Below are 14982 nucleotides of genomic sequence, written 5' to 3' on the forward strand. Positions count from 1 at the left end.
TCTGAAAAGTACTACCTTTCAAGAAAAATCCTTCTTGCAAGTAAATATTTAATTATTTACCTGAAGAAAAGCTTAGAGCATTTTTTCCTCACCTCCCAAAGTTCTTTGTGACAGAAAGAAAACTTAAAAGTAAAATGCCATCCTCGTGATATGCGATATGTATATGGACTGGAAGCTTTCAACTTTAAAAGTTTGGTTTCGAGAATGATAGTTTTGCTCAGTATTTCAGCAACCCCTTTCAACACCGTCTTTGGTAGAAACCAACATTGATCGAAATGTACCTTCAACTAGAAATCTACAAAAGTTCAAGAAAATAGATTATACGACTTACGTTTATATTTCTTACCAGGCCTAAGGGACATTTGTGGCATTTGATGTGATTTGTTTTTAATTATTGTAACATATGCACATTCTTTGTAAACATTCTGTATTCTGAGCGATATTTACTTATACAAAATTGAACAATCAATTAATGCAGTACAACAATAGCAGATTCAAAAATGTAAATAAGTTTTTTTTTTGATAAGTCAGCAGCTGAAGATTTCATTCACTTAAACAAAATGAAAGTATCATACATGCGGTGCGTGTATATTGTTGTATAATAATTACATATGTTCCTAAAATATTGTTTTCAGTATGTTAGTTTTTATAACCATGAAAATAGCGTCTACGTCTTTTTGACAAGATTTAAGAAATTGAATATAGACTTGATACCGTTTAGTACATGTATATCGACAATAGGTTACTTACATTTAGGTTCTCATTCACCGCCGTACAGTGACCTACTTTCGGCTCAAAATTCTTATCTTTGGCTACTTAATACTCCGTGGAAATTGCATGTCACTTTGTGCTTCAAAATTAACTCTTTAAGGACATGACTGGTGACATGCCCGGGGTCCGTACTCGACAGCGAAAGATTTTTTTATTTCGGCAAACGAAAACCAGTTACATAACTAAGAATCACGGCAAAGATAGAAGTTTTTAAAAAAAATATTGGAAAGTTCTTCCTGCCGTAGTGTAACTGCAATATAGAAAAGAAAAATGAAATACCGCTGACATAAAAAAATAGAGACACTTTATACTGCCACCAACTGCTCTTACGATAGATCTAAAAAAGGAGATAACTTTTGGAGAGACAGTGTTCAGTGAAAGTTTAGCACAACACGATTGATTAAAATTGAGCCGCGTCATGACAAAACCAACATAGTGGGTTTGCGACCAGCATGAATCCAGACCAGCCTGCGCATCCGCGCAGTCTGGTCAGGATCCATATGCTGTTCGCTTACAAACCCTATAACAAGTAGAGAAACTGATAGCGAACAGAATGGATCCTGATCAGACTGCGCGGATGCGCAGGCTGGTCTGGATCCATGCTGGTCGCAAACGCACTATGTTGGTTTTGTCATGACGCGGCTCAAATGTAGAGTAAATATCAACAAGGGAGGTCAAGGTTCACAGAACTCAGAGTTGAAACAACTGAACCACGACATTTGACGTATTGGAAGATATGTTCATATCCTGCTTTATGTATAAGAATACATAAAAAAAACCCCTAAAATATCGATATCATGCCAATTTGATTAAAATCTCCTTTTATATATGACACAAAATGATTTTTTCGACTTTCATTTTAGCTAGTTACCAATTTAGTAAGTTTTCTTAAAATTGCCATGTCAACTGAAAAGCAATGCTGATCACTTTTGATCTTCACTTTCATATTTTTTCTATAAAATAATCTTTAAATTGAGCATTGTCTACATAAAAATACAAAATACCTAATTTTACACCATTTGTCCTGAGATATTGTTATCATTATAAAATTGAATTACCCTTTTTTTTAATTAATGATTACATGTATATCTGATGTATATGAAGAGGTTGAAAAAATAAAATGAAACAATATCAACTATAAAATCAAGTTAACTGTCTAATTAAGTAATATGCGCATTTTTGGTTTTGCATATCAGATTTGGGAAAGAGTATGTGTGTGTAGTAACTGCATGTCCATTGAAAAAGAAGAAGAAGAAGAAGAAGAAGAAGAAGAAGAAGAAGAAGAAGAAGAAGAAGAAGAAGAAAATGCATTAAAATGAAAGAGTTAGGGTATGTTAATAGTGGCCTAGTGAAAATGTAATTAAATTTGTGGGAACTCGGTTGTGCTCTTTGGTCATGGAACGAACACATTAACTAATTAATTTTAAACAGATTAAAAAGATAGTAAATAATTGTTAATTATCAGCGACACAGCTATGAGTTTACCCTTTAAACATAATTTATACATTTTAAAGAGTCTTTTAAATGCCAAGAGCTTTAGTTGTTATAAAATTGCTACATGTGATGTATCAAGTGAATACCACCCCAAACGTACAGTTGTACGCATATGTACTTTTCAGCTACGCCTCTGCAATTTAGCCTCTGAACGGGTTAAAGTTTGCGTTAATTGTGTCGTTTATCGTTTGTTAAAAATAGAGACACAGTCTAAATATACTCGTGTATTTTGCCGCCATTTTGAATGAATGAAAACGAAAGAAACGGGAAGAATATTATTTTTTCATTGTTTACAAAGATTATCATGTAAGTTAGACTTTGAACTAGTAGACAAAACGATTTTTGTCAAGATTTATAACGGGTTACTTCTAATAAAGAACAATAAAGGTGCGTGTCATTTTCAAGAACAATGTTTATCTTCCTGGTACAAAAATTCGGATATCCGAATATAGAGCAATTTTTCAAATTTTTGTGAATAGGGAAGGTCCTGAGATTCTTTTGATAATTTAATGGAAGAATAAAATGAATATTGGTTGGACAAGCATCTTAATAAAATAAGTTTTCGTCCATCTAATGCATATACAGTAGTACTTAAAATTGTTTTGCGACATTATCGAATTCTCTTAACTTAACTTGAATCATTTTGTCATAAGCTGCCTTGCATGTCTCAAACAAAATGACATATGTAATAAGAGTAGAGGACAATGCTAAATCAGACCTAATTTGTGGCAATATCCTGGTTTAGGCCCTGGAGGGGTTTGTGTTTTACTGTTTTAGACAGTCTCATTCATTTTTTGTTACAGACATGGGATAATCCTTATTTTACATTTGATGTTGCTTGCCATAGGACTGATATTTTACCAGTGTCTATTCTATGATTCTAAAAACGGGGGATTTTTTATCGAAAAGTGAGAATTACATTTGTTGACCTTTTTCCTTCTTTCTCTATGTAAAATGTCCCCCCCTGCCTCTGAAAAAATAGGGGGCAATTCTCAAAAATATGAGTGAATTCCCCCATCCCCGCTCAACAGTTTTACCAGCCAAAAAGTTCTAGTGGCAGAACCAGACTGCAGACCAAGCTCAGCCCATACATTTACTAGCTGGGGTGGAATATTTTCAAGTCTGTTTCATGCATTAATGGGGGTTGCCCTTATCAAATTATTTAGTTGCTGCATCAGGGTTCTTTTTTTAAACTCTTGTAATAGATCTTTACCAATCACATGCTTGAGTTTACCAATCACATGCTTGAGTATCTTGAATGTCAAAACTGTATATTTGACTTATTACTATCCAACCTTAATGAAAATAACAGTCACTAATAATGGTGAATAGGTATGTCATGCAAATATTTTTTTACCATATTTATATTCCATTTTCTCAGCCAAAGGCCTAATTGAAAATTGTGATCTAAAGCAATTAAAAGAGGCAGCGACTTTTATAAAGATGATGTTGAATCAGTTGCATTTTTTAAAATTTTCATTTAAGTTCCCTTAGTATTGATTTGTTAAGAATTCTCTGAACATTTTAAAATCATTTGTATTGATTGAAAGATGAAATGATTGGTCACTGGGTTTTTAAGGGGGTTGCATTAATTTTTTAAAACCTTAATAATTTAAAATTGGGAATGTCCTTTTTAAAATTTTTTTTCTAAAATGAATTTATTTTTTGGTTTGAAACAAAACTTGCCCAAAAATTTTTCCTTGGGTTTTAAAATTTGTAACATTTCGCTTTTTTTCCCCCTACTTTGGGAAAGGGTGCAGGGGACCCAAAAAAATTGGGGGTTATTGTTTGGTTTATACATAATTTTTTTTTTAGAAAAAGGGCCCAAAAGAGAATTAAACCAAAATTTTTGGGAAATTAGAAATTTAAGGTTTGGGGGCATGTCCCATACTTTTTTACAAAACTATTGCTTAATTTTTAAATTACAAAAGTCTATGGGTTTAAAAAAAGTAGTTTTTTGACTTCCATCAAAACAATAACTAAAACTCTCTGTATAAATTTCCCAAAAAAATGATTGTTAAGATATTTGGCAAAATGGTAACTTTTTAAAAAAAAAAAGGAGTAAACCCCAAATATTAAAAGCTATTGGGGACATTTCTAAGGCATAGTGGGCCTTTTAATTTCAATTCATGTATCATTTATCTAGTTTTTAACAGCCAAAAAGTTTTTTTAAAAAGAATCCGTTTGAATAAAACTTCAAAAGGACAGATCAGTAAAAATATCATCACATAAAAATATTGCATTTTATTTTTATAAGTGAACTTATTGAAGTTCAATCTTTAAATTCTAACTCTTGTAACACTTCTAAGATTTCACCAGTAGTGAAAATATTGTTTTTGTTGTATATACATGCAGGAATGTTTCTCGCTTAATTGGAAAGAGGTCTTAGCCTGTGATTTTGGGAAGAATTATTGTTAAAATTGCTAATTTGGGACTTAAAAAAGCTGGTGTAAATTAAGATTGTTTAAAAAATTGCACAAATTTATAGAAAATTTTTTATTGAGAAGAAGCCTGTTATAGGCCTTTGTTGTACGTTTTTATATAATAAGAAAAATCACTGACATGTAGGTATTGTATGTTATTACTTTGTACACATTTATGTAACACTTCATTAACACTTTACCTTGATATATGTTAGATCATATGATTTTATTACCAGAATAAGTGCTAACAGAATTTGGGAATATAAAATTACTTCCTTACTACAATTGGAAACTAATTATCTACTTGAGCACACATGCCAACATGTTCTTATATTACCATCAAATAAGCCAGTCACTTCCATAAAAAAACAACTCTATCCAATATACTAATTAATATTATGTAGTTATGAAGTAAGTGCTTTGTTTTTGAGAAAGTATAAAGTGATTGTTGTTTTTTCTCAATATATTTAAAATATTTTTTCTGTGATCTATATATATATATATAAAAAAAGAAGTTCGATTCCTTGTGTGGATCTCATGTATAAAAAAAGTATGTTTTGGGAAATGCAGAGTACAAAGTTCTTCAATTTTTTATATGTTTATTTCTGTTAGCGCTTTCAAATGTTTCTACATATCTTCAGACAGTAACGTATAATATAAACATAACAAATATAACAATGAAGTAACGTTATAAAAGTGCGGGAAACGTAAAAATACGATGTTGCGCTGGAAATGAGATATTCTTTTACCTTCTGTATAAGAAGTATGAAATTGCTACAAAAATACATAGGGTAAATATTCTATAAAGGGAGGTAATAAATAAGTATTAAAATTCAAAACATTGACTAATTATAGAAGTAGATACAACATTTGCATTACCTATAAATACTTTTTAATATTAGTGAGCTAAACGAGTAAAAATATGTCAGAAAATGTATTACTTGAAACCATGTGGAAATGGAAAAATATTTACTTATATAAATTTTAAGATCTTGCATGAACCGTTATATAGACTAAATAAAGGGAGGTAATAAATATGCTTTAAAATGAAAAGCATTGACTTATCATATAGAAGTAAATGCAAAATTTGTATTACTAATAAGTACTTTTTTATATGAATTAGCTAAACGAGTAAAAAAATATCAGACAGAAAGTAACTTAAAACCATGTGGAAATGTAAAATAATTGTTATATATAAATACCCAAGTTTATTGTAAAAGGTTAATGTGAGCTGTTTAATTGTGGCTTCAATATGCTTATAAGAAATAATTCTTTTTCATCTCTGAAATGATCATCAATCTTCAGTACTTTATATAGGGGAAATATATTAAACTTTCCCCCTGAACACTCATGTAGATGTTTATTCACCTTAAGAAAACGAAGTGACTCTGTATTAGTTTGTTGTCTATGTAAATTCATTCGTAAGTTTAATCCATTTCTAGTTTGCCCAATATAAAATTGTTGACAATTTGGACAAATGATACTATATATTACATTTTTAGTTATACAGGTCATACTTATATATATACATACTTATAGTTATACATACTTATATATATACATACTTTTAGTTATACAGGTCATTCTTATATATATACATACTTATATATATATATATACATTTTGTGATAGAATATTTTTTAATCCACTTCCACAAAGCAGAAAGGGGATTATAGGAATGGCCTCCATCTTCAGTCTGTCCTACTGTTCGTAACACTTTTGTGTCCACTCCATAACTTTTAAACCGCTAAAAAAATTTTGAAATAACTTGCCACAAATGATCATCATAATGAGACAATATGCAGAGCACAATAATTGGTTTTCCACCCCTAAGGCCAAGGTCACACTTAAAGATCAAGTGTTGAAAGGTCTACCGTCTACATTTCATGTCCACTTAATAACTTTTAAACCGCTGAAAATTTTTTGAAATAATTTGGCACAAGTGATCACCATTATGAGACGATGTGCAGGGCACAATAATTGAGTTGCTACCCCCAAGGTCAAGGTCACACTTTAAGGTCAAATGTGAAAAGTCTACATTTTGTGTCCGCTCCATAACTTTTAAACTGTTGAAAAGTTCTTTAGATAACTCGGCATAAGTGATCACCATTTTGAGACAATGTGAAGAGCGCAATAATTGAATTGCTACTCCGAAGATTAAGGTCACACTGTTAGAAAGTCTACATTTTTGTGTTTGTCCATAACATTTAAACCGCTGCAATGTTTTTAAGATAACTTGGCAGTGTTTCTGCCAGCTCTGATTTTCTGAGGGTCTTTTATGACCCCCTGTATGATATTTTAGGGGTCATTTCAAATTTATAAGGGTCATGCCAATAAATTTAACAAAAATGTAAAAAAAAAAACAGGTAACACTTTATAAGTTTTATTTACAATATTTTGTATATTTTTCGTGAAGAAATTGGTCAATCTCTGCTATTTTGGATTATTTGTCATCCAATAATAACGCTGTATTTCTTAAAAATTATGTGTGTTAATTTTCATAGAAGAAAGAAAGTCGATACTATATTGAAATTCGTTCATAGTCGCCTTCTATTTTTCATAGTACCGCCTAGTGACGTAATCAAGGGCCAAATAAAGCTTGACACTAAATATGTTAGTGTTCATCCTTAGCTGTTTTACAGAAATTAGAAACATTCTCCTGTCGCTATCGCTCCCTTCGAAGTTTCTTATTTCTGTAGAACAGCACAGATGAACACTAACATATACGCAGACTGAATTTTCCAGCAGACAGTTATTCGTTCGCAGAATATGACGACAACAAAATAAATAACTTTGTCTGGGCGCTTTCAATATATGCAGTAACGTATAAATGCAAGCGTTTATTAACTAGTTGAAATTGGCTAAATGCCGGACCACGGACCCGGTAAATTTCATTTCTCATTAAAATTATAGTGGAGCCCACGGTAAACATTCCGTACATTTTTATACTGAATTGACGGTTTATAGTCTGTATATCTGACTTGTGTTGAAATCAGCGACGGTGAAATTCTTGCGTCACAAAATACGCACTAACTAAATTTCATTGCGTCATGGCTGAAAATAGTGCGCCAAAAACGCAAAAACGCGCTCTGGCAGAAACACTGGACTTGGCAGAAGTGATCACCATTATGACACCATTGGCAGAGCTGAATAATCAAGTCACAGCCCTAAAGATCAGGGTCACACTCAAAGGTCCAATGTAACTTATTGACAATTCAAAGGTTTTAAAATTACTTGGCACAAATTATCCCCACCATGACACAATCTGCAGAGCTCAACATCCAGGTTGTTACCACCAAGGTCAAGGTTATATGTTCTCCATAACTTTTTGACTTTATGGAAGATTTTAAAGGCACAAATAATCACCATCGTGAGACTGTGCACACGATATGCATGGCACAGCATCAAGGTCATGGTTGGTAAAAGGTGAAGAAGTTCACATTCATGTTTAATGAGGAAGGGGATTTAGCTGTCCTTTAGACTGCCTTGTTTTTTAGCTCGACTATTCGAAGAATATGAGAGCTATTGTAGTCGCCCCGGCGTCAGCGTCGGCGTCTGCGTTGGTTAAAGTTTTTTGTAAAGTCAAATATCTCAATTATTGCTTGAGATATTCAATTGAAACTTACAATACTTATTTATAGTAACAAGGTACATCACATTGACAAGTTGGATAACTCTGCCTACAATATTGACAGAATTATGCCCCTTTTTAACTTATTTTTGGTTAAAGTTTTTTGTAAAGTCAAATATCTTATTCATTGTTTGAGATATTCAATTGAAACTTACAATACTTATTTATAGTGACAAGGTACATAAGATTGACAAGTTGGATAACTCTGCCTACAATATTGACAGAATTATTTGCCCCTTTTTAACTTAGAAATTTTGGTTAAAGTTTTTTATAAAGTCAAATATCTCAATAATTGCTTGAGATATTCAACTGAAACTTAAAATACTTATTTATAGTAACAAGGTACATAAGATTGACAAGTTGGATAACTCTGCCTACAATATTGACAGAATTATGCCTCTTTGGAACTTAGAAATTTTGGTTAAAGTTTTTTTATAAAGTCAAATATCTCGATTATTGCTTGAGATATTCAATTGAAATTTAAAATACTTTTTTATGCTCCCCGAAAAATTTCGGGGGGAGCATTTTCGGCGCCTTGTCCGTCCGTCCGTCTGTCCGTCCGTTGTCTTGTCCGGAGCATAACTTGAAAACCCTTGGAGATAATTTGTTGAAACTTCATACAGTGGTAGAGGGCATCGAGGGGGAGTGCAGTGTCAAAGAACCATAACTCTATTTTGCCCGGTTTTTGAATTATCTCCCCTTATAGAAAAATCTTGTCCGGGGCATAACTCTAAAACTATAACAGATATCAACATGAAACTTTGTAGGTGAATAGATCTCAATGCGTAGATGTGCAGTGCATAAGAACAATAACTCTTTTCATCCTAATTTTGGAGTTATTGCCCTTTGTTAATTTTAATACTTTGAACTTTGTCCGGAACATAACTTGAAAACCCTTGGAGATAATTTGTTGAAACTTCATACAGTGGTAGAGGGCATCGAGGGGGAGTGCAGTGTCAAAGAACCATAACTCTATTTTGCCCGGTTTTTGAATTATCTCCCCTTATAGAAAAATCTTGTGCGGGGCATAACTCTAAAAGTATAACAGATATCAACATGAAACTTTGTAGGTGAATAGATCTCAATGGGTAGATGTGCAGTGCATAAGAACAATAACTCTTTTCATCCTAATTTTGGAGTTATTGCCCTTTGTTAATTTTAATACTTTGAACTTTGTCCGGAACATAACTTGAAAACCCTTGGAGATAATTTGTTGAAACTTCATACAGTGGTAGAGGGCATCGAGGGGGAGTGCAGTGTCAAAGAACCATAACTCTATTTTGCCCGGTTTTTGAATTATCTCCCCTTATAGAAAAATCTTGTCCGGGGCATAACTCTAAAACTATAACAGATATCAACATGGAACTTTGTAGGTGAATAGATCTCAATGCATAGATGTGCAGTGCATAAGAACAATAACTCTTTTTGTCCTAATTTTGGAGTTATTGCCCTTTGTTTATTTTAATACTTTGAACTTGAACTTTGTCCGGAACATAACTTGAAAACCCTTGGAGATAATTTGTTCAAACTTCATACAGTGGTAGAGGGCATTGAGGGGGAGTGCAGTGTCAAAGAACCATAACTCTATTTTGCCTGGTTTTTGAATTATCTCCCCTTATAGAAAAATCTTGTCCGGGGCATAACTCTAAAACTATAAGAGATATCAACATGAAACATTGTAGGTAGATAGATCTCATTGAGTAGAGATGCAGTGCAAAAGAACCATAACTCTGTTAAGCCTAATTTTTGAATAATCTCCCCTTTTAGAAAAATCTTGTCCAGGACATAGCTGTAAAACTATAAGAGACATCAACATGAAACTTTGTAGGTAGATAAATCTCAATGGGTAGATGTGCAGTGCACAAGAATCATAACTCTACCTTGCCTAATTCTGGAGTTATTGCCCTTTGTTTATTTTTACTTTTTGAATTGTCCAGGACATAACTTGGAAATCATAAGAGATATCATCAAGAAACTTTGTAGGTTGATAGATCACATTGATTAGAAGTGCAGTGCAAAGAACTGTAACTCTGCCTTGCCTAATTTTGGAATTATTGCACTTTGAACTTTTTCCACGGACATAACTCTGAAACTACAAGAGGTGTACTTTCCTGTGTCCAAAACCTATTCGGGGAGCATCACCCGGCTCAAACCGGGCTCTTGTTTATAGTAACAATGTTCATCAGTTTGCAAAATTGCATAACTTTGCCTGCAATATTTGCAGAATTATTTGCCCCTTTGAAACTTAGAAATTTTGGTTAAAGGTTAATGGTCTTCAAAGATATTTACTTGAAACTTTACACATGTACTTAGGGTCATAATTTGATGGTCATAATTGTATGTCACTGACCAAGTTCCATAACTCTATCTTGCATTAAGGCTGATTCATATCCCCTTTTCTACTTAGTCTCTTGGTTAATGTTTACATGCAAGTTTTACATATCTCAATAACTATTAAAGATATTTATTTAAAACTTCACATATGCATTTTGGGTCATAATTGTAGGTCACTGACAAAGATCCATAATTCTATCTTGCATTTAGGCTGATTTTTCTCCCCTTTTTAGCTCGACTATTCGATAAGAATAAGTAGAGCTATTGCAGTCACCCGAGCGTCGGCGTCGGCGTAACCACTTATGTTAAAGTTTTTGTAATAGTAGTTCAAATATTTTCAAAGTCCATAGACATATGGCTTTGAAACTTTGCACACTTGTTCACCATCATGACCCCAACCTGTAGACAGGAGAAGGTAACTCTATCAAGCATTTTGACAGAATTATGCCCCTTTTTCGACTTAGAATTTACGTTAAAGTTTTTGTAATAGTTCAAATATTTTCAAAGTCCATTGACATATGGCTTTGAAACTTTGCACACTTGTTCACCATCATGACCCCAACCTGTAGACAAGAGGAGGTAACTCTATCAAGCATTTTGACAGAATTATGCCCCTTTTTCGACTTAGAATTTACGTTAAAGTTTTTGTAATAGTTCAAATATTTTCAAAGTCCATTGACATATGGCTTTGAAACTTTGCACACTTGTTCACCATCATGACCCCAACCTGTAGACAAGAGGAGGTAACTCTATCAAGCATTTTGACAGAATTATGCCCCTTTTTCGACTTAGAATTTTACGTTAAAGTTTTTGTAATAGTTCAAATATTTTCAAAAGTCCATTGACATATGGCTTTGAAACTTTGCACACTTGTTCAACATCATGACCCCAACCTGTAACAGGAGGAGGTAACTCTATCAAGCTTTTTGACAGAATTATGCCCCTTTTTCGACTTAGAATTTACGTTAAAAGTTTTTGTAATAGTTCAAATATTTTCAAAGTCCATTGACATATGGCTTTTAAACTTTGCACACTTGTTCAACATCATGACCCCAACCTGTAAACAGGAGGAGGTAACTCTATCAAGCATTTTGACAGAATTATGCCCTTTTTTTTCGACTTAGAATTTACGTTAAAGTTTTTGTAATAGTTCAAATATTTTCAAAGTCCATTGACATATGGCTTTGAAACTTTGCACACTTGTTCACCATCATGACCCCAACCTGTAAACAGGAGGAGGTAACTGTATCAAGCATTTTTTTTACTATCAAGCACTAAGAATAGTCGAGCGTTGCTGTCCTACCGACAGCTCTTGTTAAACTTAGAAATTCATGGTAAAGTTTTGCTTGTAAGCTGTTATCTCCATAACTACGGAAGGGTTTGTGCCTTTTTGGGACAATTTTATGCATTCATAATAATAAAGCAGTGATTTACTTGATAAAACATCTTAATAACAAGTCTTAATACCTTTTCTTTCAAATTTATGTATTCATAGGTAATTAGTATTATTATACTCAATAAAACACCCTTGTGACATTACCTTCCAAATAGTCAAGCCAATACTGTATAATTACTCTCTCTAAGGCCTATAACATGAATTTATAAAAAAAATTAGCCCTTTTGTGAACTTAAAAAATTTAACATTATCAAGGCTCTTTTACTGTCAAGCACTTAGAATAGTCGAGCGTGCTGTCTTATCGACAGCTCTTGTTTAGATATGTATTTCATTAAGACATCCACTGAATTTGTTGGGGTCATGCTCACCAGCAAAGCTGGGAAGTTGCTGTTTGACTTTTTGTTTTAGGGAGTTAGTATGTCAGACTTTAACAAAAAATTGCTGATGATTAGTTTATTTGATCTAAGATTGTATACTTGATGCTAACAAAGCATGAGTAATTCACAGGTGTTATACTGTTTACCAACCAGAACTTTGGTGATGGAGGAGAAAATATAGAAACAGAAAAATAACGTTACCATGGGAATAGGTCACTATCATTGCAAATTAAAAGAAAGCATTGCTAAAAAAGTACATGTTCCTTGCTATAAAAATTGTATCCCTTGCTAATAAAAAAAGTATCCCTCTCTAAAAAAGAAGTATCCCTTGCTAAAAGAAGTATCCCTCACTAAAAGAAGTATCCCTCGCTAAAAAAGAGAAGTATCCCTCACTAAAAGAAGTATCCATTGCTAAAAAAGAAGTATCCCTCACTTTTACTTTCCATAAGTCAATTATAGCATTACTGTTCAGATTTTTTGAACTCCTTGAAGGAAAATGTATTCTTAAATTAAGAGAAAAGTATTTAAAATTTTAGAAAGGGGGAATGGGGCTGAATTTTTGCACAAAATTAGCCCTAATAATGTACTGATGTTATTGGTGTGCAACTGAAACACATGAACTGTTGATACAATAATAAAATATCATTAAAAGTTGAGAGAGAATTAGAGTCATCAAAAGACATGAAACGAAACATATTTTCTTTATATTTTTTCGTCACTATGAACAGTGGTGGTATCATGAGCGCCCCTGGAGAATATTGTGTAATAACTTTATAACTGGTAAGAAACTCGGTCATATGAAATGTAAATAAAGATGTAATATTAACTGCCTTTTTCTTTTGCCTTACATCTGTCTTTTGGGACATATGGTTTACTTGGTGTGTTTAACTTGCTGACAACATCTGGTTTGTTAGGTTAAAACGTCATTTTTGAATTGAAGATTTTTGTTACATGTTAAAAACAGATGTTTATATGTGTTTATTTGATTGTCTTAAAAAAAGCCATAAAAAGTAATGTGCTTTGGTAAAACAGTTGTTTTTCATTCTTATATTATAGACACTGATGCATCAAAGTGAAAGATACTATAATCCGGGGATGAAGGTGAGTACAATATGAAATTATAATTTAAATATTTTTCAATGTTTAATATGCTGAGATATTTTTAATGGATTTACCCAGGTTTGAATTTGGAACAGTCCATTCAAAATAAAGGGTTTTCAGTATAAAATTACAAAAATTGAGCTACCAGTTGTTTAGAGAGCCTGGTCAGACTGGATGGATGTGTAGGCTGGCCTGGCTCTATACTTGTGGTTGCAAAGCCTAATTACTCAGAACTAGCAGGTAAATGGTTAAAAATAATGTATCAAGGGATTTCTTATTTTTTGTGCTTCAACCCTGTTTTGTATATGTATTCTTAAGCTAGATTTTTAGGTATGGATTGCAGATGCATGTATAAAGGATATCAAAAATTTGTTCTTAGTCATCATAGAAATTAGAATAACATGTACAAGGTTTAGAAATTAAGAATTTTTAAACTTTTTTCGTTAAAAATTAAAAAAATTTAACCATTTTATTAATAAAAAGAAAAAAAAAGAGAATGTTAAACTTTTTTCATTGAAATGAAGAATTTTAAACATTTAAGTCAGAGAATTTTTAAACAATTTTTCATTCAAATAAACTATTTTAAATTTTCTTCATGAAAATGAAGATTTTCAGGTGTAGCTCATTTCAAGTACTAAATCAAATTTATAATGAAATTTAATAGTGCTAATTACAGATATAAAGAATATAGGTGTCGAGCAACGAAAAACAGAAATTTAGAATTTTTAGGTTTTTAGCTCGACTATACGAAGTATATGGAGAGCTGTCCTACTCGCCCCGGCGTCGGCGTCCGCGTCCGCGTCCAGATTTTAGATTAAAGTTTTGGTGCAGTAAAATATTTTTCACTGTAACTTTTCATTTCTTATGGTATCAACTTCAGACTTCAAATATATGTACCTTTTATCAACCACATCTTATGTGATAAGGTTCATAACTCTAGCACCAATATTTTCATATTTATCTCCTCTTGAACTTAGAATTTTCCTTAAAAAGTACTATTTTTAGCTGTTACTTCTTTATTTCTTAAGGGATCAACTTCATACTTCAAATATATGTACCTTATCATCATCCCCATCTTATGTGACAAGGTTCATAACTTTAGCACCAATATTTTCAGATTTATATCCCCTTGAACTTAGAATTTTCCTCAAAAAATGCTATTTCTTACTGTTTCTTCTTTATTTCTTAAGGGATCAACCTCATACTTCAAATATATTTACGTTATCATCATCCCCATCTTATGTGACAAGGTTCATAACTCTAGCACGAATATTTTCAGATTTATCTCCCTTTGAACTAAGAATTTTCCATAAAAAATATTATTTTTTACTGTTACTTATTTATTTCTAAAGGGATCAACTTCATACTTCAAATATATTTACGTTATCATCATCCACATCTTATGTGACAAGGTTCATAACTCTAGCACCAACATTGGAAGAATTATCTCCCCAT

General features: G+C 32.4%; 1 protein-coding gene across 2 annotated transcripts in view; it reads left to right on the forward strand.

Moving 5' to 3' along the window:
- Positions 1 to 2455: 2455 nt before the first annotated feature.
- The window catches only part of LOC132758137 (polypyrimidine tract-binding protein 1-like), a 132270-nt gene continuing 119743 nt past the window's right edge, over positions 2456 to 14982 (forward strand). Inside the window, exons 1-2 of one of the 2 annotated variants that reach the window (XM_060749664.1) lie at positions 2456 to 2571; positions 13483 to 13527. In XM_060749664.1, coding sequence (XP_060605647.1) covers positions 13489 to 13527 — 39 coding nt within the window. In that variant the 5' untranslated portion in view covers positions 2456 to 2571; positions 13483 to 13488. Of the gene's footprint in view, positions 2572 to 2633; positions 2653 to 13482; positions 13528 to 14982 lie in introns of those variants that run through there. The other variant, XM_060749665.1, reaches the window with a different exon arrangement.

The sequence above is a fragment of the Ruditapes philippinarum genome, unplaced genomic scaffold (assembly GCF_026571515.1).
Source record: "Ruditapes philippinarum isolate M1 unplaced genomic scaffold, ASM2657151v2 ctg680_1_1_1_1, whole genome shotgun sequence".
In the NCBI taxonomy this organism is placed as follows: Eukaryota; Metazoa; Mollusca; class Bivalvia; order Venerida; family Veneridae; genus Ruditapes; species Ruditapes philippinarum.